Source organism: Eulemur rufifrons, chromosome 8 (genome assembly GCF_041146395.1).
Source record: "Eulemur rufifrons isolate Redbay chromosome 8, OSU_ERuf_1, whole genome shotgun sequence".
In the NCBI taxonomy this organism is placed as follows: Eukaryota; Metazoa; Chordata; class Mammalia; order Primates; family Lemuridae; genus Eulemur; species Eulemur rufifrons.
Window position 1 is genome coordinate 109,378,024 of NC_090990.1, and position 15,727 is coordinate 109,393,750.

Here is a 15,727-nt window from a genome sequence, read left to right on the forward strand (position 1 = left end):
ATGGAGTCTTGCCACTCTTTTTCTCTTTGCTCATCAACAGGATCATTTTCTTTCATGCTTATTGTTTTTAAAAACCATACACAACTAATTATCTTGAAAACCTTTAGTTTCTTAGACCTTTTTTCCCCCTTGCAATGCCTAGCATGGTGCTTTGCATAGAGTAGGTGCTTGCTGAATATTTATACAACTGAAATTATTGAAGTGAATGTTCGCTCTCTTTACTATTTTCCTGTCGGTCTGTGCTTGCCTTAACCACGGACTCTCTACTTTCAAATCTGCAACTAATTCCTCGTCTTATAAGGATGGAGTGAAGGGCAGCCACGATATTTACATCCTATATCTTTTGTGCTAAGATTTCCCCCAGCCCCTTCCAAGAACTTGTTTGATGATCTGTGGCCTGCTATATTGCTTTTCCAGCAGATAACTGGGTAGTTAAAGTCCCCCAGCACCACCAGATCCTGCCCCAAGGCCACTTGGGTAAGTCAACAAAGAACAACAATCACATCGGTAATGCTGATAATGCCTTGGATTTTAATGGCGCTTTTCCTCCTAAGAGCCCCAAGTGCTTCTGCATTTATCATCCCCCTCTCCGCTCCCACCTCTCAAGTCCTCGTGGAGGCCAATATTATATCCATCCTGTGAGTGAAGAAGTCAGAGCAGTACACGGGGAAGTGACTGAGCCGGTTGTGCAGCTGGAGGTTGAGCTTGCGTTGCATTAGGAAATATTTGCTTCTAACTCCAAATCCATTGCTCTGCGCTTAGCCTGTGCTACCCCATCCACCTCCTGATTTGAAATTTCATTCGTGAACATATACTCAGATTCTCATTAGTTCTGTCCTAGTTTTCACTTAATCCGGAGAGTTTTAAATTGTGGCTGCCTTTTCTCAGCCCTGGGAACCCTGGTAAATAGTCTTAGGGGCAATAAGGCACCAGGTCTGTATTTGCCTTTGCCTCAGCTGCTAGAATGGCTTTTCTTCTTATAGCTCCACTTTCTAACGTGTGGTTTTTCCAGGCTTGCTCAAGCAACAGAGCACCAAACAGCAGCCCTTGTAATAAACAAGCCAAGACTTACATTGAGAGTCCTTTGGGGTGACGGCAGGGAATGGGAGTAATGTCCTACGAGTCCTTCTTCTGCTTAAGACAAGCAAAAGGATTTTCTCCCTTGATGCTGAAGTTGCCCTTTTAATCCCTTACTTTAAATTGATAACAGTGGCAATGAGTCTTTAATCCAAAGAGGAATATTGTTGTTATTAATGATGATGAAAAATAATTACCTCATCTAATCCTCTCAATGTCATGACCCTAAGAAGTAGGCGCTACTGGTGTTTCCATTTTGCGCATGAGAAACTGGAGCTTGGGTCCGTTAAGAACGAACCCCAAGATTACAGAGTTAGGAAGTCTCCAAATCCGTGCTCTTAACCGCTAGTGCTGTGGATGGTGACTATTCAGGAGCCCCATTGTCTCCATGAATCATCTTGGCATGACTCCTGGGGCACATTGCCTTCCTGAGAAAATTGCTAAACCCTCCCCTGTCTAGATCTTTTTTTTTCCACGTGAATCAAGCAAATCCAGAATGGGGAGCAGGCATATTCATGAAAATCAGAGCTAAGATGCTGAGGCTCGGTGCTCGTCCTTGTTTCTGCCTGTTGCGGAAATTAAGGGGAGAAAAGATTGATTCAGATGCATTGCTATGTGTATGTGTGTGTTTTCCCTCGGTAATTGGGTATGCCTCTTTAATCTGGGGTTTGATTTAATTTATTGCTTTAAATTTATTGTGTCTGTGTCATGTGAGGGGTACCCAGAAAATTAGAGCCAAATTAGTTATGATATTTTGTGTTCTTCAATACTTATGAGCCTTTTTTACTCAATATAAGCGATTATATAAGATACACATAATTAAGAAAAATTAGGATATCCATGATGTTTATAAAAACAAAGAGTTATTGGGAATAGTAAAATTAATCATGATCATGGTGACCAGTTTTTGAAAACCTACTATGTGTTAGGTGAATCCATATACATTGTCCCATTTACTTTGGTTTTTTTAAGGGACAGGGACTCACTTTATTGCCCAGGCTGGAGTGTAATGGCGTGATCATAGCTCACTGTAACCTCAACTCCTGGGCTCAAGCAATCCTCCTGCCTCAGCCTCCCAAATAGTTGGGATACAGGCACATGCCACCCTGCCCAGCTAATTTAAAAAAAAATTTTTTTTGTAGAGAGTAGGTCTTGCTATGTTGCCCAGGGTGTGAGCTACCATGCCTGGCCTACTTTTGAATCTTTTAAAAAAATTCCACAATTAAAGATAGCACTCTGCCTCTCTTACAGAAGAATAAACTGAAGCACATAGTTTAAATAATTCAATTGAGTGAGTTTAGATAGCTAAGTAAGTCGCAGAGGCCAGACTAAGGCAGAGAAGGGAGTGGAATCCTTATCCCAGGCTTGGGAGGAATGTTTCGAGGTAGAGAGCAAAGGAAAGCCCAGGGCTGGCCGTGGACAGGCAGGAGATGGTAGATGATGTGCTCTGGTTTCTTTCTGTGTTAATGATCGTATGAAAGCTCGTTCCCCACACACCCTGTGAAACTAGACCATCTGTGCTCCGTTATTATCCACACTTAAGCACACGTTATCTTCTAAGTACTTCCTGTCATTTTTTTTTCCTACTCCCTAATATTGTTCCGAAGGACTCAAATGGCACGTTAAGGATGTTCAGCTTTTATTTGACTGCTGTAGCACCGAATCGTGGGAAGATTGAAGTGAAGTAGGATTTTGGTGTTACTCCTCATGCTGAAAATCCAACTTGAAAAGCCCTGAGCTCCAGCTAAATAGGTTACCTGATAAATTGTTTTATGCCCCAAGCATCATGTCATTGTGTTGTATTTGTTAGGTTCTGATTTAGTCTCAGATGTTAGAACCTCATCATCCTAGTCCTTTGCACGCAGCAAAGAGCATCCTAGATTATCAGACCTAGGATCATAGGGAGCGATGCCCAGGGCCCGCCAGGGCTTGCAGTAGCGAGTGTCAGGGTGGTTTTTATTCCCTGAGGCTCACTGTACCTCAACATGATTCCATTCGCACCCCTCCTCCTGCTGATCTGTGGGGAGGGCGCCGTGGAGACCGTAAAGCCCCCAGCGTGTTCCTCTCTCCCTCTTCCCAGAGAGCAGCATCTCCGTGGAGGTGGCCAGCAACGCCAGCGTCATCCTGGAGGGCGAGGATTTGCACTTCTCCTGCAGTGTCCGCACGGCGGGCAGGCCGCAGGGCCGCTTCTCTGTCATCTGGCAGCTCGTGGACAGGCAGAACCGCCACAGCAATATCATGTGGCTAGACCGCGATGGCACTGTGCAGCCGGGATCGTCCTACTGGGAGCGCAGCAGCTTTGGGGGCATCCAGATGGAGCAGGTGCAGCCCAACTCGTTCAGCCTGGGCATTTTCAACAGCAGGAAGGAGGACGAGGGCCAGTACGAATGCCACGTGACCGAATGGGTGCGGGCAGTGGACGGGGAGTGGCAGATTGTGGGAGAGCGCCGGGCCAGCACCCTCGTCTCCATCACTGCTCTCGGTGAGTGAGTGGTAGAATGAAATGAAAGACTGCTCCAGTGTCAGGCACCTTACCCTGACTTTTAGCAGTCGGAGTTCTGGCAGGAAACAGACAGCACTTTCCAAAGCGTTGAATTGAAGGGATTCTTTGTAGTGGTGCAGGCAGAGTTGAAGGAACCCACAGTGGATGGCGGGACCCCTGGGAGCTAGCATTAGCTGGGAGCTATTACCACTCCTACATCAGGGCGGTGGGGAGTGGAGTTATTAGAGTGCTAGCCAGGTCAGCAAGGCCGCCCTGCAGGAGCAGTGGCCCTAGGTAGATGAACGTGGTTGCTGCCAGACCTGGCCTGGAAGAGAAGGAGTATTTAAACACCATGGCATGTTTCTCCTGCCCTGCTGCCTGCCCAGGGGCCCTGAAAATGTGGAGAGCACGGCAGAGAAGGGCAGACAGTCACCCATCACCATTTATTTAGCATTTACTATGTTCCTGGCTGAATCTAAGCACTTAAGTTTAATTGTCTCATTGAATCTTCACCTGGCCAAGAGGTAGACACTTTCATATTACAAGGAAACTGAGACTGAGACAGGTTAAATGATTGGCCCAAGGCTATAGCTTTTAAATGACCAACTGGCAGTCTGAACCCAGGAAACCAGCAATTTATCTTAAACTGTTTCCAAAGCCTGTGTTTTTATCTACTCCTCCATGTGGCTCCTACCTAAGAAGGCTATTTCCTCATTAGTGTGAAATGAAAAGATACCTTGAGATTTGCTAAAAAACCAAAGAATATTAGATTTGCTTGGCATGAGGTAAAAAGGCTTCTGTCAACATTTATCTGCCTAATATAATCAGTATATTAAATTTTAAAAAACCAGTGTATGAATTTTCTGGGAAGATAACTTGTCAGGTCTTCCTGTTTATCTGGACACTGACATAGTTGTCCTCAGCAACGTCATATCCCACTCCCTGGGACCCTGTCACCACCTTTGGACACATCAGTAAAGATGGCAGCCCCAGGTACCTTTGCCTCCCATGAAAGTCCTCCACTTTCCCACCCCTCTGAGATTTGAATTACATGTACTTTCTGAAAGCTTAATCTGAAAGACTGACCTGCTTTCTGTAGTACTCATGCAACTCAGATTTCTGCCTCTAGAAACTTCCCCCACTGATTGAGTTTCCTGATCAGTTCAATCCCTGTGCCTGTGCCCGGCACTGGTGTGGACATGTGGAGATGGAACTTGTGGGGAAAGTTCTGGCCTTCTGGTACTGGTAGTTTTTTCGCATCTTGGGAGGTTAGGAATGTCCAAGGAGTGGCGAGAGTCAGGATTGTTCCTCCAGAAGGAATTTACAGTATCAGGTTATCCCCTGAGTTTTTTCCTACTCACCCTATGTGCGGTGTTCCCACCACCAGGGGGCACTGAGCAGCTCTGCCCTGGGGTCCTGGGGCTGGCTCTGCTCACCTGCTGACCCCCCGGGACGCCTCTGTCTAGAGCCAGAATCAGGCAGCCCAAAAGGGTGGACAAGGAAGAGTGGGAGGGCACCCTGACCTAACTAAGGTTGGCTAAAGTTAGCAATGACACACGTGAATTTTCATACTGGTGTAATTAGGCATGGATCCCAGATGCACGTGGGCCATTATGACCATTCAGTTAGAGCAGCTCAGGTGCCCTGTGCTCTGTGGTCTGTGACTGTGGCGCGTGTCCGTGCCAGGCCTAGACAGAGTCTTTTGCTTGGAGAAGCTCTCTCCTCTTCAGGTGTGAGGCTAGGAGCACCTGGTGTGGGGTCTGTCCCCGAGGTCCTGTCCTACACTGCTCTCATGACACCACCTACGACACACAGGTGCACAAGTGATCATCACAGCCACTTAATATTTAAGGATAAGCCTGTGTCTTAAACCTTTTTTAAAGGATATGTGGAGATAGCTTATGAAATCCAAACTGAAGATCTAGAGTTTTTAGCAAATTGTACCTACCTGTTTGCTGACCTAACCTCTTCATAGAAAGCCAAAAGATTCATTCTGTGACTAGTCTTTCACCTATGAAATTTAAAGTACTTTCCTTTATGTCTGTTTTGTTTCTTTAACAAAATACATATTTACCAAAATATGGTATATATTCTAAGTATATGCCAGGTATTATTACAAGTATTTTACAAATACTCATTTAATCTTCACGTGGACCCATTTTATAGATGGGGAAACAGACAGAGAGAAATTAAGTAACTTGCTTAATGTCATTCCGCTGGGAAGTGTCAGAGTTAGGTAGCTGACTCTGGAGTCCATGCCTTTAACCACTGTGTTATGCTTCCCGTGGCTAAAGCAACCTTAAAAGCCCCTGGAATCTAGTTACATGCAGGTTTGGAGCCTGACTCGGCCATGTACCTACCAGCAGCTTGATGTTGGGCCATTTATTTAACCTCTCTGTGCCTCAGTTCCTGCATCTGCAAAAAGAGATGATAAGCCTACCTGTTCTGTGAGCTTGTTTGGGGGATTCAGTGAAGTGTGGCAGAGCAAAGCAGTTGGCACCATGCATGGCACATAGATAGTGCTCAATAAATACTGGCTGCTGTTAGTTTTATGATTATAATCAACACATTAATATTAAATAGTATTTCCAGGCTGAAGGAGCTCTGAGGTGCTCATATTGAGGAGTCAGTACTGGGATTAAGAATGCTGCCCACTCGGCAGGGACTCACAGCCCACTGTCACAGAACCTGGCTTTAGGACCGTTGCCCCATCTCACCAGAGGTCCCCACCTGCCTCTCTGCGCCAGATTTCGTGAGGGAGGTGGGAAAGGGCCTGGAGGCCTCCTCCATCTGCCTCCCTTCTCTGGCACTGATGCATCAGGGACCAGGAGAAGGAGGTGGGGCTGGGAGGTTGCAGCCACCTTGCATGTAACAAGGGAAGTTGGCTTTGGGCCTTTTTCTCCAGCTTTCTCATGGAATCCCAAGATTCTAGGAGTGGCCTGCCTGTGTACTCAGTCCCTGAGAGGACAGTGGTGTCTATGGTGATCCAGGGGAGGATCGCACACACCTGCCCGTGAGGGTCGGGAAGGGGCTGGCTCGTGCTGCTCAGGGAGGATAGCGGTGGGCCTCTTTCCGTGGAGTCTTGTGAGCCGTGGGGATTGTGCCTCAGTGTGATACCAAAAGCAGTGCTGGCCTGTGTGAAAGACAGCCCCAAGAGCCTCTGCTCTGTGCCACTTGCCCTGCCAGCTGCCCCGAGAAAGGCAGGTGCCTCCTCTGGTTCGATCTCTCTGCTCTCTCTCCAGAGACGGGCTTTGCAGTGACAGCCATCTCCCGGACACCCGGGGTGACCTACAGCGACTCCTTTGACTTGCAGTGCATCATCAAACCCCATTACCCCGCCCGGGTCCCCGTGTCGGTGACGTGGCGGTTCCAGCCAGTGGGCACCATTGAGTTCCATGACCTGGTGACCTTCACCCGGGACGGAGGGGTCCAGTGGGGGGACAGGTCCTCTAGCTTCCGAACCCGAACTGCCATCGAGAAGGCTGAGTCCAGCAACAACGTCCGTCTGAGCATCAGCCGGGCCAGCGACACGGAGGCGGGCAAGTACCAGTGTGTGGCAGAGCTGTGGCGGAAGAACTACAACCACACCTGGACGCGGCTGGCGGAAAGGACCTCCAACCTGCTGGAGATTAGGGTGCTGCAGCCAGGTGGGTGCTGCGGCCCGAGGGCCTTGCTCTTCTGCAGCCTGTGGATGTGTGCGCACGTTGTGTGATGAGAGGGTGAGGGAAGGAAAAGTGTGCATCGAGCCCTTGGCTGCTTTGTTTCCCAGCTCTTTATTTTTGAGAAATTTCAAATCAATAGGAAGTTGCAATAATTGTGCAGTGAACACTTATATTCCCTTTCCTTGATGGCCAGTTGTTAATGTCTTACCACATTTGTTTTCTCCTTCAGTTTTTTTTTTGTTTGTTTGTTTTTTTGAGACAGAGTCTCACTCTGTTGCCCGGGCTAGAGTGAGTGCCGTGGCGTCAGCCTAGCTCACAGCAACCTCAGACTCCTGAGCTCAAGCGATCCTCCTGCCTCAACCTCCCGAGTAGCTGGGACTACAGGCATGCACCACCATGCCCGGCTAATTTTTTCTATATATATTTTTAGCTGTCCATATAATTTCTTTCTATTTTTAGTAGAGATGGGGTCTCGCTCTTGCTCAGGCTGGTCTCGAACTCCTGAGCTCAAACGATCCGCCCACCTCGGCCTCCTAGAGTGCTAGGATTACAGGCGTGAGCCACCACGCCCGGCCTTTTGTTTGTTTGTTTTTGAAGCATTTGAAGGTAAGTTGCAGACATCAGGACACTTCCCCCTAAATATTAATACTTCCGCATGCAACTCCTAAGAACAGGACGTTGTCCTACCCACCCACTACTCTGGGAATTTAACGTTCGTGTAGTCCTATCACCTGCGTCTCCCCAGTGGTCCTAATCATGCCCTTTGGAGTTTGTGTTTTTTTTTCCAAACCAGTATCCAGTCAGGGAATCACATATTGCATTTAGACTTTAGACTCATTTAATCGAGAATAATTCCCTGGCCTCCGTGTGTGTGTGTGTGTGTGTGTGTGTGTGCACTCTCATGCACGTGTGTGAAGACATTGACATTTATGAAACGCCCAGGCCAGTTGTTATACAGAAAGCTCCCCTTCTCTATACGTAACCTTATCTCCTATAATCCTCACGACAATTATGTGGACCAGGCATCATTGTCCCCTGTTGAAGGAAACTCTGAGGGGAGAGGGAAGATAATGGGTGCTTACTAAGCATCTGCTTTGTGCTACGTGCTGAGGGTCAGTTATTTTATTAGAATTTCACAACTGGGAAGATTGAAGCCACTAAGCCTGAGGTTGTGTAGCTATTAAATGGTGTAGCCAGGATTTGAACCCTAGTCATCTTTCTTCCACAGTGTTTCCAGCACCCAGGCCCTGTCCCGCTGTGCTGAGTTTGAGCTCCTTTCTCCCGTGGACGCTGAGTCTCTGTCACAGCGAATGATAAGGATGCACTAATTTGGGGAGCATTAGTCAGTGGGACTTTCTGAAACATTCTCACCTTTGATAGGCTCTTCCATGGACATGCGGGAGCTATTAAGTACATGCTGCTCTTGTGGTTTTCCTGTGTCTGTCCTTGTCTCCTGCCAGGTCAGAAGGTGGTGGAAGGTGGGCCCGGGCTGTAGGCTCCTCGTCCCACCCATTGCCCAGGCCATACCCAGGCTAGACCAGGCACCCATGCAGGAAACGGTCAGGGTTTGCCTTTGCAAAGATGGCTTGAACGCCTTGCAAAAAGGATTTTTCTGCACACTGACAGCCATAGTTAGTGCCCAGCCCGCTCTGCTGGAATGCTTTAGGTGGCCGGAGTGTTGTTTTCAGCAAAGTGAGGTTAAATAATGGTAACCTCTGAGTTTATCCTTCACCTCTTCTAACCCCGTATCAGAGTCCTGTTCTGTACCAGACTTGAAACAAGCGAGTTGTATGCATGGTGAGACTGTTTCTTGGCCAATTAGAGCCTAAAATTGGACTGAGAAGATGCCCAGGGAAGAGGCTGTTTTGCTTAAGTGGATTTTCAGGTTAATGGAGGGTTAAGCAGAGACCCCATTTTATGTGAACCCTTGTTGTGAAAATGCCGAGCCCACTTGCCTTTCTTATTGAGTAGGACATTAGGATCATAATTGCACCTTTTTTTGTCTCCTCGGGCTCTCAAGGTCAGTGTTCTGAGCAGCAGTGCCCGTCACGTGGTTCTGCAGCTGTAGAAGATAGATAGATGCTGACCCCAAGATCTTGCCTGACATTGCCTTTTTGAATAAATCCCAACTATTTGCTCGTTTCTGTTACTACTTGAAATCTAAGACTGGAGTGCCTCAGGGAAGAATATGGGATTAGTTCATGGAAGGCTCTAATTATTTGAATTCTGATTAATTTATGGTGTTACTAAAGGCAGAAAGGGACAAAAATGTACGAAGTACCTCTTGGGTGCTAGGCTTTGTGCCTCATGCTTTACTTATGTTTTCTTTTTAAATTTATCCCAAAATTTAATCATGTAGATATTTATGCCCACATTTTGCTAATGAGGAAACCAAGGCTCTGAGTGGTTGGGGAACTTTGATGGAAGCAAACCAGCTAGTTAAGTGGCAAAATGAAGATTTGAACTGAGATTGGAGCATGGGTCTCTCTGACTTCCATACATCTGCGTTTTCCATTATACTGTAAGATTGCCTCCTGGGTAGAAGAAGTAGCTGGAGAGTTAGGAAGACCCAGGATCTGCTCTGAGGACATTCTTCATGTCTTGTGGATCTCGTGCTGATTTCTGTTGTGTTTTCACTGTAAAGTGAGAACGAGCAGGGGTTGGCGTAGGAGACTTAGGAGCATCATTGCGCGTGGCTGTAAGGAGTCCTCTTCTCAGAGGTGTGCAGTAATGCCATGGCCCTCTGGAGGCTGGGAAGAGCAAAGGTAGGTGCCTTGGGCTGCACATGGCTCCCAGAGGGTGGCCGAGGCCCAGGGAGAGTGCATCCCCTTAAGTGTTAATGTCTCTCCTTTATTAAATATTTATGCATTTAGTACTTAATATTTCCCAAAGAGCTTCATAGTCATTTTTACTCTTTTCCCACATACACTGGTTGCTGCTGGTGCTTTTATTTGGGGGAAATAGAGGTAGAAAAATACATGAGGGCTGACTATGTGCTGGAAACTGGATTGCACACTTGGTGCATATTATCTTGCTTAATCTTCATGGCAACCCTGGGAGGAAGGTGCTGCTTTCCTATTTTATAAATGAAATCAGAGAAGCTCAGGGAGGTTCTAACTTGCCCAAGTCAGACACATAGTGAGTGGGAAGTTGGGATTTGCTTCCAGGTGTGCCTTATTAAAAGGCAGTTAGGATGGAGAGACTTTGACCTTTTTTAAGGCCATGTAATCCAAAACTACTCTTTCTACATTTAGTTAATGGTATCATTTACAGAAAAGGTTTTCTCCTTGTAGTCACTGGTACTGGTAGTAACCACAATAGTCACACCGGTAGCAGTTGATACTCATTGAGCATTTCTTGTGTGCCTATCACCATCCTGAATGCTTTACACGTAATAACTGATTTAGTTCTTTTTTACTTAATTCATGCAATATCTTGAGGGGGGACAGATGAGGACACTGACGCAGAGGTTACATAAATTACCCAGCAATCCATGATAAGTGGTAGAGCCGGTATTCAAATCAAGACAGGCAGCCTGGCTCCAGTGTCCAAGGTCTTAATTTTATTATGTTACAATATTTTCCAGATAATTGTTTTTCTTCTTGGGAATCCTCTTTGGTACCGTGTACTTTTATTTAATGGTGTCTTTCTCTGGTTTAGCATCCCCAATTTTCTGATCCCTTTAGCAAATGCTTAAATTTGGTTTTTGGAAGTTGGAGTCACAAGGCATTCGTAGAGGTTCCATGAGACACAGTTTTCTGCTGATGGAGGAGTTTAATCTGTGCCTCTTCTGACTCCTTCTGTTCCTTCTAACTGCTGCCACAAGGTGGCTCTGGGGCTCGGGGATTCCAGAGCTCAAAGCCAGTGCTGGCCTCTCTCCTACTGCCCATGCACACCCTAGCCCTGTCTCCCATAGAAATGTCCTCTGCCTCCCTACCCTTTTTAAAGAATATTTTTTCAAATATTCTTATTCTGTTGGAATCAAACAGCAACCTGGAGACCGTTGTCTAACTCAGGCTGGCGGGTTTATCCTCAGCCTCGCACTGCAGTGCTGTTGTGTCTCCCAGCAAGGCTCTGTGTGGGCTGTGCCCAGCCTGGTCCCTGCCCAAGCCCCGCCGATCTCAGCCACATCACAGCTACTTGATTCATCGGAGTTGGAGGGCACACAGCCCTGCAGCTGTCTACCATTGACCGCTCCACACGCACGCTCCTTGTTTTGTATGCACATCCCTAAGGAAATCTTCAGGGAATGCCCTCACTCCCATTTCACCGCTGATTTAGCTTAGTCTGACTCCCGTCGATCGCATAGTGTGACCCCCAAGGGGCATTTGGGCAAGACTTTTAGCCGGTTCAACACATTCGATTCTTAGTTCTTAATCAGTTCTTTTCTCTTTTAATTGTGAGGCATTGCCTTGCTTCCTTCTGATTTTCTTCAGCTCAAAACCACCCTCCAATTACACATCCCTAAATACAGAAGCAATAAGGGAAATGTCAGCACTCGTTTTCCAAATGTTTATGACCGTATCTGGGTCTGGCTATTAAATATTGTACATTAAAATCGACAAAGCAATAAACAAGCTTCCAGGAGGACAGCTTCCAGAGTAGAAAGCCGACTTGTCAGAGGGTGTATTCTGCTGGGATTTTACTGATGGGTAGTCAGGATGAATATTTAATACCCTCTGGAAGTTGCCAAATCCGTTTTCTTCTATTTCTTATTGCTGACCTGGCAGATTGGGATAGCTGAGGGCTTTTCTTTGACTTCCATGAGTCCAGGCATGTGAACAGTGGCCCTCCTTGTCACGGTCTGGTGGTAGCTGGCTGTCCCATCCCTCAGAGAGTTGGCCCCTGCTTGCTTTTGGGGGAGCCTGGGGTTCTCTTTCTTCCACGCCATGTGGCTTCTGCCTGTTGTCTGTGCAGAGATACAGTGAGCATGAGTGCAGCGGCCCTAGGAGGTGTGCCCAGCCCTTCCCCCATGCCACAGGCCTCATTGTCATGATGACAGCGGGTGCACTTGGTATTGGAGTCAATGAGCAAGGGTCACCGCTCTGTCTGCAGACAGGCAAGGCAGGGTTGGGTGCATCTGGGTTAATCTAATTAGCTATTTCCACCTCTGAACTCTTGCTGCTTTCCCTTTGCCCCTCCTTCCCGTCACTCTGCACACCTGTTTAAGCACCTACTACGTGCCAGTGGCCATGCGGGTGCTGAGGCTGCACAGATGGCATGTGTCATGTTCCTGCCTTCGAACAATGTGGGAGGTGGGAGGCCTGGGGACAGGAGTACTAGAAGCCTTACAGGTGTGGAGGCAGAGCCAGCACAGGCTTGGGCAGGAGGTGTGAGAAGGGAATCTGTGTGGGCTGAGAGGGAGGGAAGGAGGTGGGGGACATTTCAGGCTCCAGGGAGGAAGCAACATGCTTATGCTGGGATGACTGAAGGATGGGGTCTGGGAGGGGTTCTCCCCCAGGAAGCCTGCAGAGACCAGGGAGCCCCTTTCGTGCAGGGGAGCATGGAGAGCGGCTATCAGTAATGGCCAAAAGCAAGGACAGACCCGACGGCCTGGCCTTGAATTCCTGCTCTACCACTTAACTGGCTGTGTGACCTTGAGCAAGTATCTTTATAAAATAGGAATAATATTTATTTCATAGGACTGGTGAGGACCAAATGGTTAATATTCATAAAGTGCTTAGAATGGTGCTGAGCACATAAAAAGGACTACATGAAAGTTTGTTAAATAAATTAGAATAAACTAAGGAATTAGGACTTCAGCTCATACTCAGATCATGTTCTCCTTTTTGTAATAATTTATAATGTTTCCTTTACTATCCTGAAATGAAATTCATAGACAATATAATATTCCTAATCACATAACCTTTAAAACTTGCTCTACTGGCCGGGCGAGGTGGCTCACGCCTGTAATCCTAGCACTCTGGGAGGCCGAGGCGGGTGGATCGCTCGAGGTCAGGAGTTCGAGACCAGCCTGAGCAAGAGCGAGACCCTGTCTCTACTAAAAATAGAAAGAAATTATCTGGCCAACTAAAATATATATAGAAAAAATTAGCCGGGCATGGTGGCGCATGCCTGTAGTCCCAGCTACTTGGGAGGCTGAGGCGGTAGGATCGCTTAAGCCCAGGAGTTTGAGGTTGCTGTGAGCTAGGCTGACGCCACGGCACTCACTCTAGCCTGGGCAACAAAGCGAGACTCTGTCTCAAAAAAAAAAAAAAAAAAAAACTTGCTATACTGCCCTAATTGTGAGATAAAGAAGGAATTTTTTTTTTTTTTAAGTAGCTCATAGTAAACTAAGGCACAGTCCTGGTCAGTGCTGTGGCTGGCAGAGGTGCTGTAAGTACTGTCCCCAAACACACATGGACGGCCACTGTGTCAGAGACGTGGCACACAGCAGCACTGCTGGCCTGGATGGGGTTTCTGAAGTCCTGAGCAACTCTTGCTACAATTCTGAACAAAACAAAGGAAAATCCTCTCTTGACTGACCTGGCATATATTAAAAACATGCAGAATGAAAACATTGTGTTTTTAGTAAAATGAAAATAAGTTCTAGCTTACCTTTCTAACTTCATCCAGTCACACCTGACCACTTGCTGTTCCTTGAATTCAGTGCACAGAGAAGTTGTCATCTTTGCTCACCTGTCCCCCCTTCTGGAGTGCCCTTTTACTCTAATTAAAATCAGAGACATAATTTTCATGCATGTGAATGTCATGCAGAAATCACACAGGACACGAGGCAGAGTTGTGTTGCGTAGAGTTGTCCCAGATACGGTTTTACATCTTTCATTGGCTTTAGTCCATTAAACATCTACCCTTCCCCAAATCAATGTGGCAGCCAAAGACCTGCCTGCAGTTGGCTGCCCTGTTGAGAACGACTGTCATGGGCCCTGGGGTGAGGAGCCACGACCAGGCTCTAAGCCGGGGAGTAACATGCCCCTGATTGCCATTTAGAAAGATCTCCCCGGAAATAGCTAAAAATTTCCTATTTACTATTTACCAGGTTCTGTGCTAGACTCTTCTTATAGACTATTGTTTTTAGTCTGTACAACACTCCTCATGGGGTCGATACATACTGTCATTGTGCTCATTTTGCACACGAAGACACCTGTGGTCCTTACAGGGGCTGGGCTGTCTGAACTGTGGAGGAAGGTGATGCGCACAGGCCACACCCCCCCAGGGCAGTGCCATGGCAGGACGTGTGAGTGCTTCCCAATTAGATGTGGACCCCTCAGTCTCCCTGGGCTTTAGGAAAGGTCCTCCCTGTCCTTGAGATGTAGGAAACCCAAAGCACAGAAACGGAGCTGACCCCTTGCTGCCCTGTCAGACATCCACCAAATTTTAAAAATGCCTCTCTTTCAAGCTTCTCAACACTTCACAATATTTTGACATGGGAAGGAAAAAAAAAACAGAAGTGCTTTGAAACATTTCTCTTGCTTGGAGTCTTATTCTCAGACCATGTGACTGAATTGAAGTTTAGTCATAGGATTCTAGTTTAACATATGCGGTTACTATAGCAATTGAGGTTTCCTTAGTAACAGTTGCAAAAATAATCTGGCCCCAATTAATAATACATTTTGAAGCTCTTTCTACACGACACTGAACAACCCAGTTTTTTTGGCCAAGAACCAGATAATTCAGGTGGTGTCATTCGCACTGATATAGATACCATTTGCATGCAGTGAATTGGGTTGGAAAGGAATGAAAAGGGGGCTGGTTGTTTCAAGTATTATAGGAATCCAATCCGAAAGGTCCACGGGCAAGCTAATGCACATGCAGTTTCCAGAGCTTGGGAGCTTAATGGCAAACTCTGCCCTGGAATCCCAGTGTGCCCTGGAGGACTTTCTGCGTTTGAAGAAGGGAGAAGGCAGAAGACTAACCTTGTTCACAGAAAAGATGAGCCCAGAAGGGTGGGGCCGTGGGACATGGAATTTCTCTCTAAGAGGTGCTTGGTGTGTTCTTGATGGTTTGAGAAGGTCTGTAAGTATGCGAATCCAGCAGTCCTTCTGGAAGTGAGTGATTTACTGCTGGGAGGTGTGTCCTCAGCATTGCTTTTGCAGTAATGGCATTGGGTATCGGGTACTGCCACACCTTAGCTTGCTAAATCCTCCCATTCATTCAGGACGTTTATCTGTGTGTTACCAGGAGGAGGACCAGGTGGCAATCTGTGGCTTTCAAAAGTTTTGATTCCTTAACACATGGGACTCAACCCTTGATGCTGCCTTTGCAAACTAAGCTTAAGCGGCCGGCAGGCCAGGCCCACCGCCAGTGTCTGCATGCAGTCCTGGTCCTAAGCTGGACCCTGGCCTTGAAAACCAAGAGCCTGACCAGCAGGGTGCTGGAGATGGGCCCCCAGGCAAGCCCAGTTGGAAGAGGCCCGGGTTGCTCTCCCATATGGAGTCTATACTTTGCCCTGGGTTTCTTTCTTAGCTGGCAAGCGGTTTGCTCCCTATAACAAAAACCTAAGTGTGTAGAGAGTAGTGGAGGTGGAACAATACTTGTACTATCT

At 47.1% G+C, this 15,727-nt stretch overlaps 1 protein-coding gene across 2 annotated transcripts in view; it reads left to right on the top strand.

Annotated features, from left to right (window-relative positions):
- The window catches only part of IGSF3 (immunoglobulin superfamily member 3), an 87,496-nt gene that overhangs the window by 55,884 nt on the left and 15,885 nt on the right, over nucleotides 1-15,727 (top strand). Inside the window, exons 6-8 of one of the 2 annotated variants that reach the window (XM_069478919.1) lie at nucleotides 418-477; nucleotides 3,158-3,559; nucleotides 6,802-7,206. In XM_069478919.1, the coding sequence (XP_069335020.1) occupies nucleotides 418-477; nucleotides 3,158-3,559; nucleotides 6,802-7,206 (867 nt within the window). The remainder of the gene's footprint in view (nucleotides 1-417; nucleotides 478-3,157; nucleotides 3,560-6,801; nucleotides 7,207-15,727) is intronic. The other variant, XM_069478920.1, reaches the window with a different exon arrangement.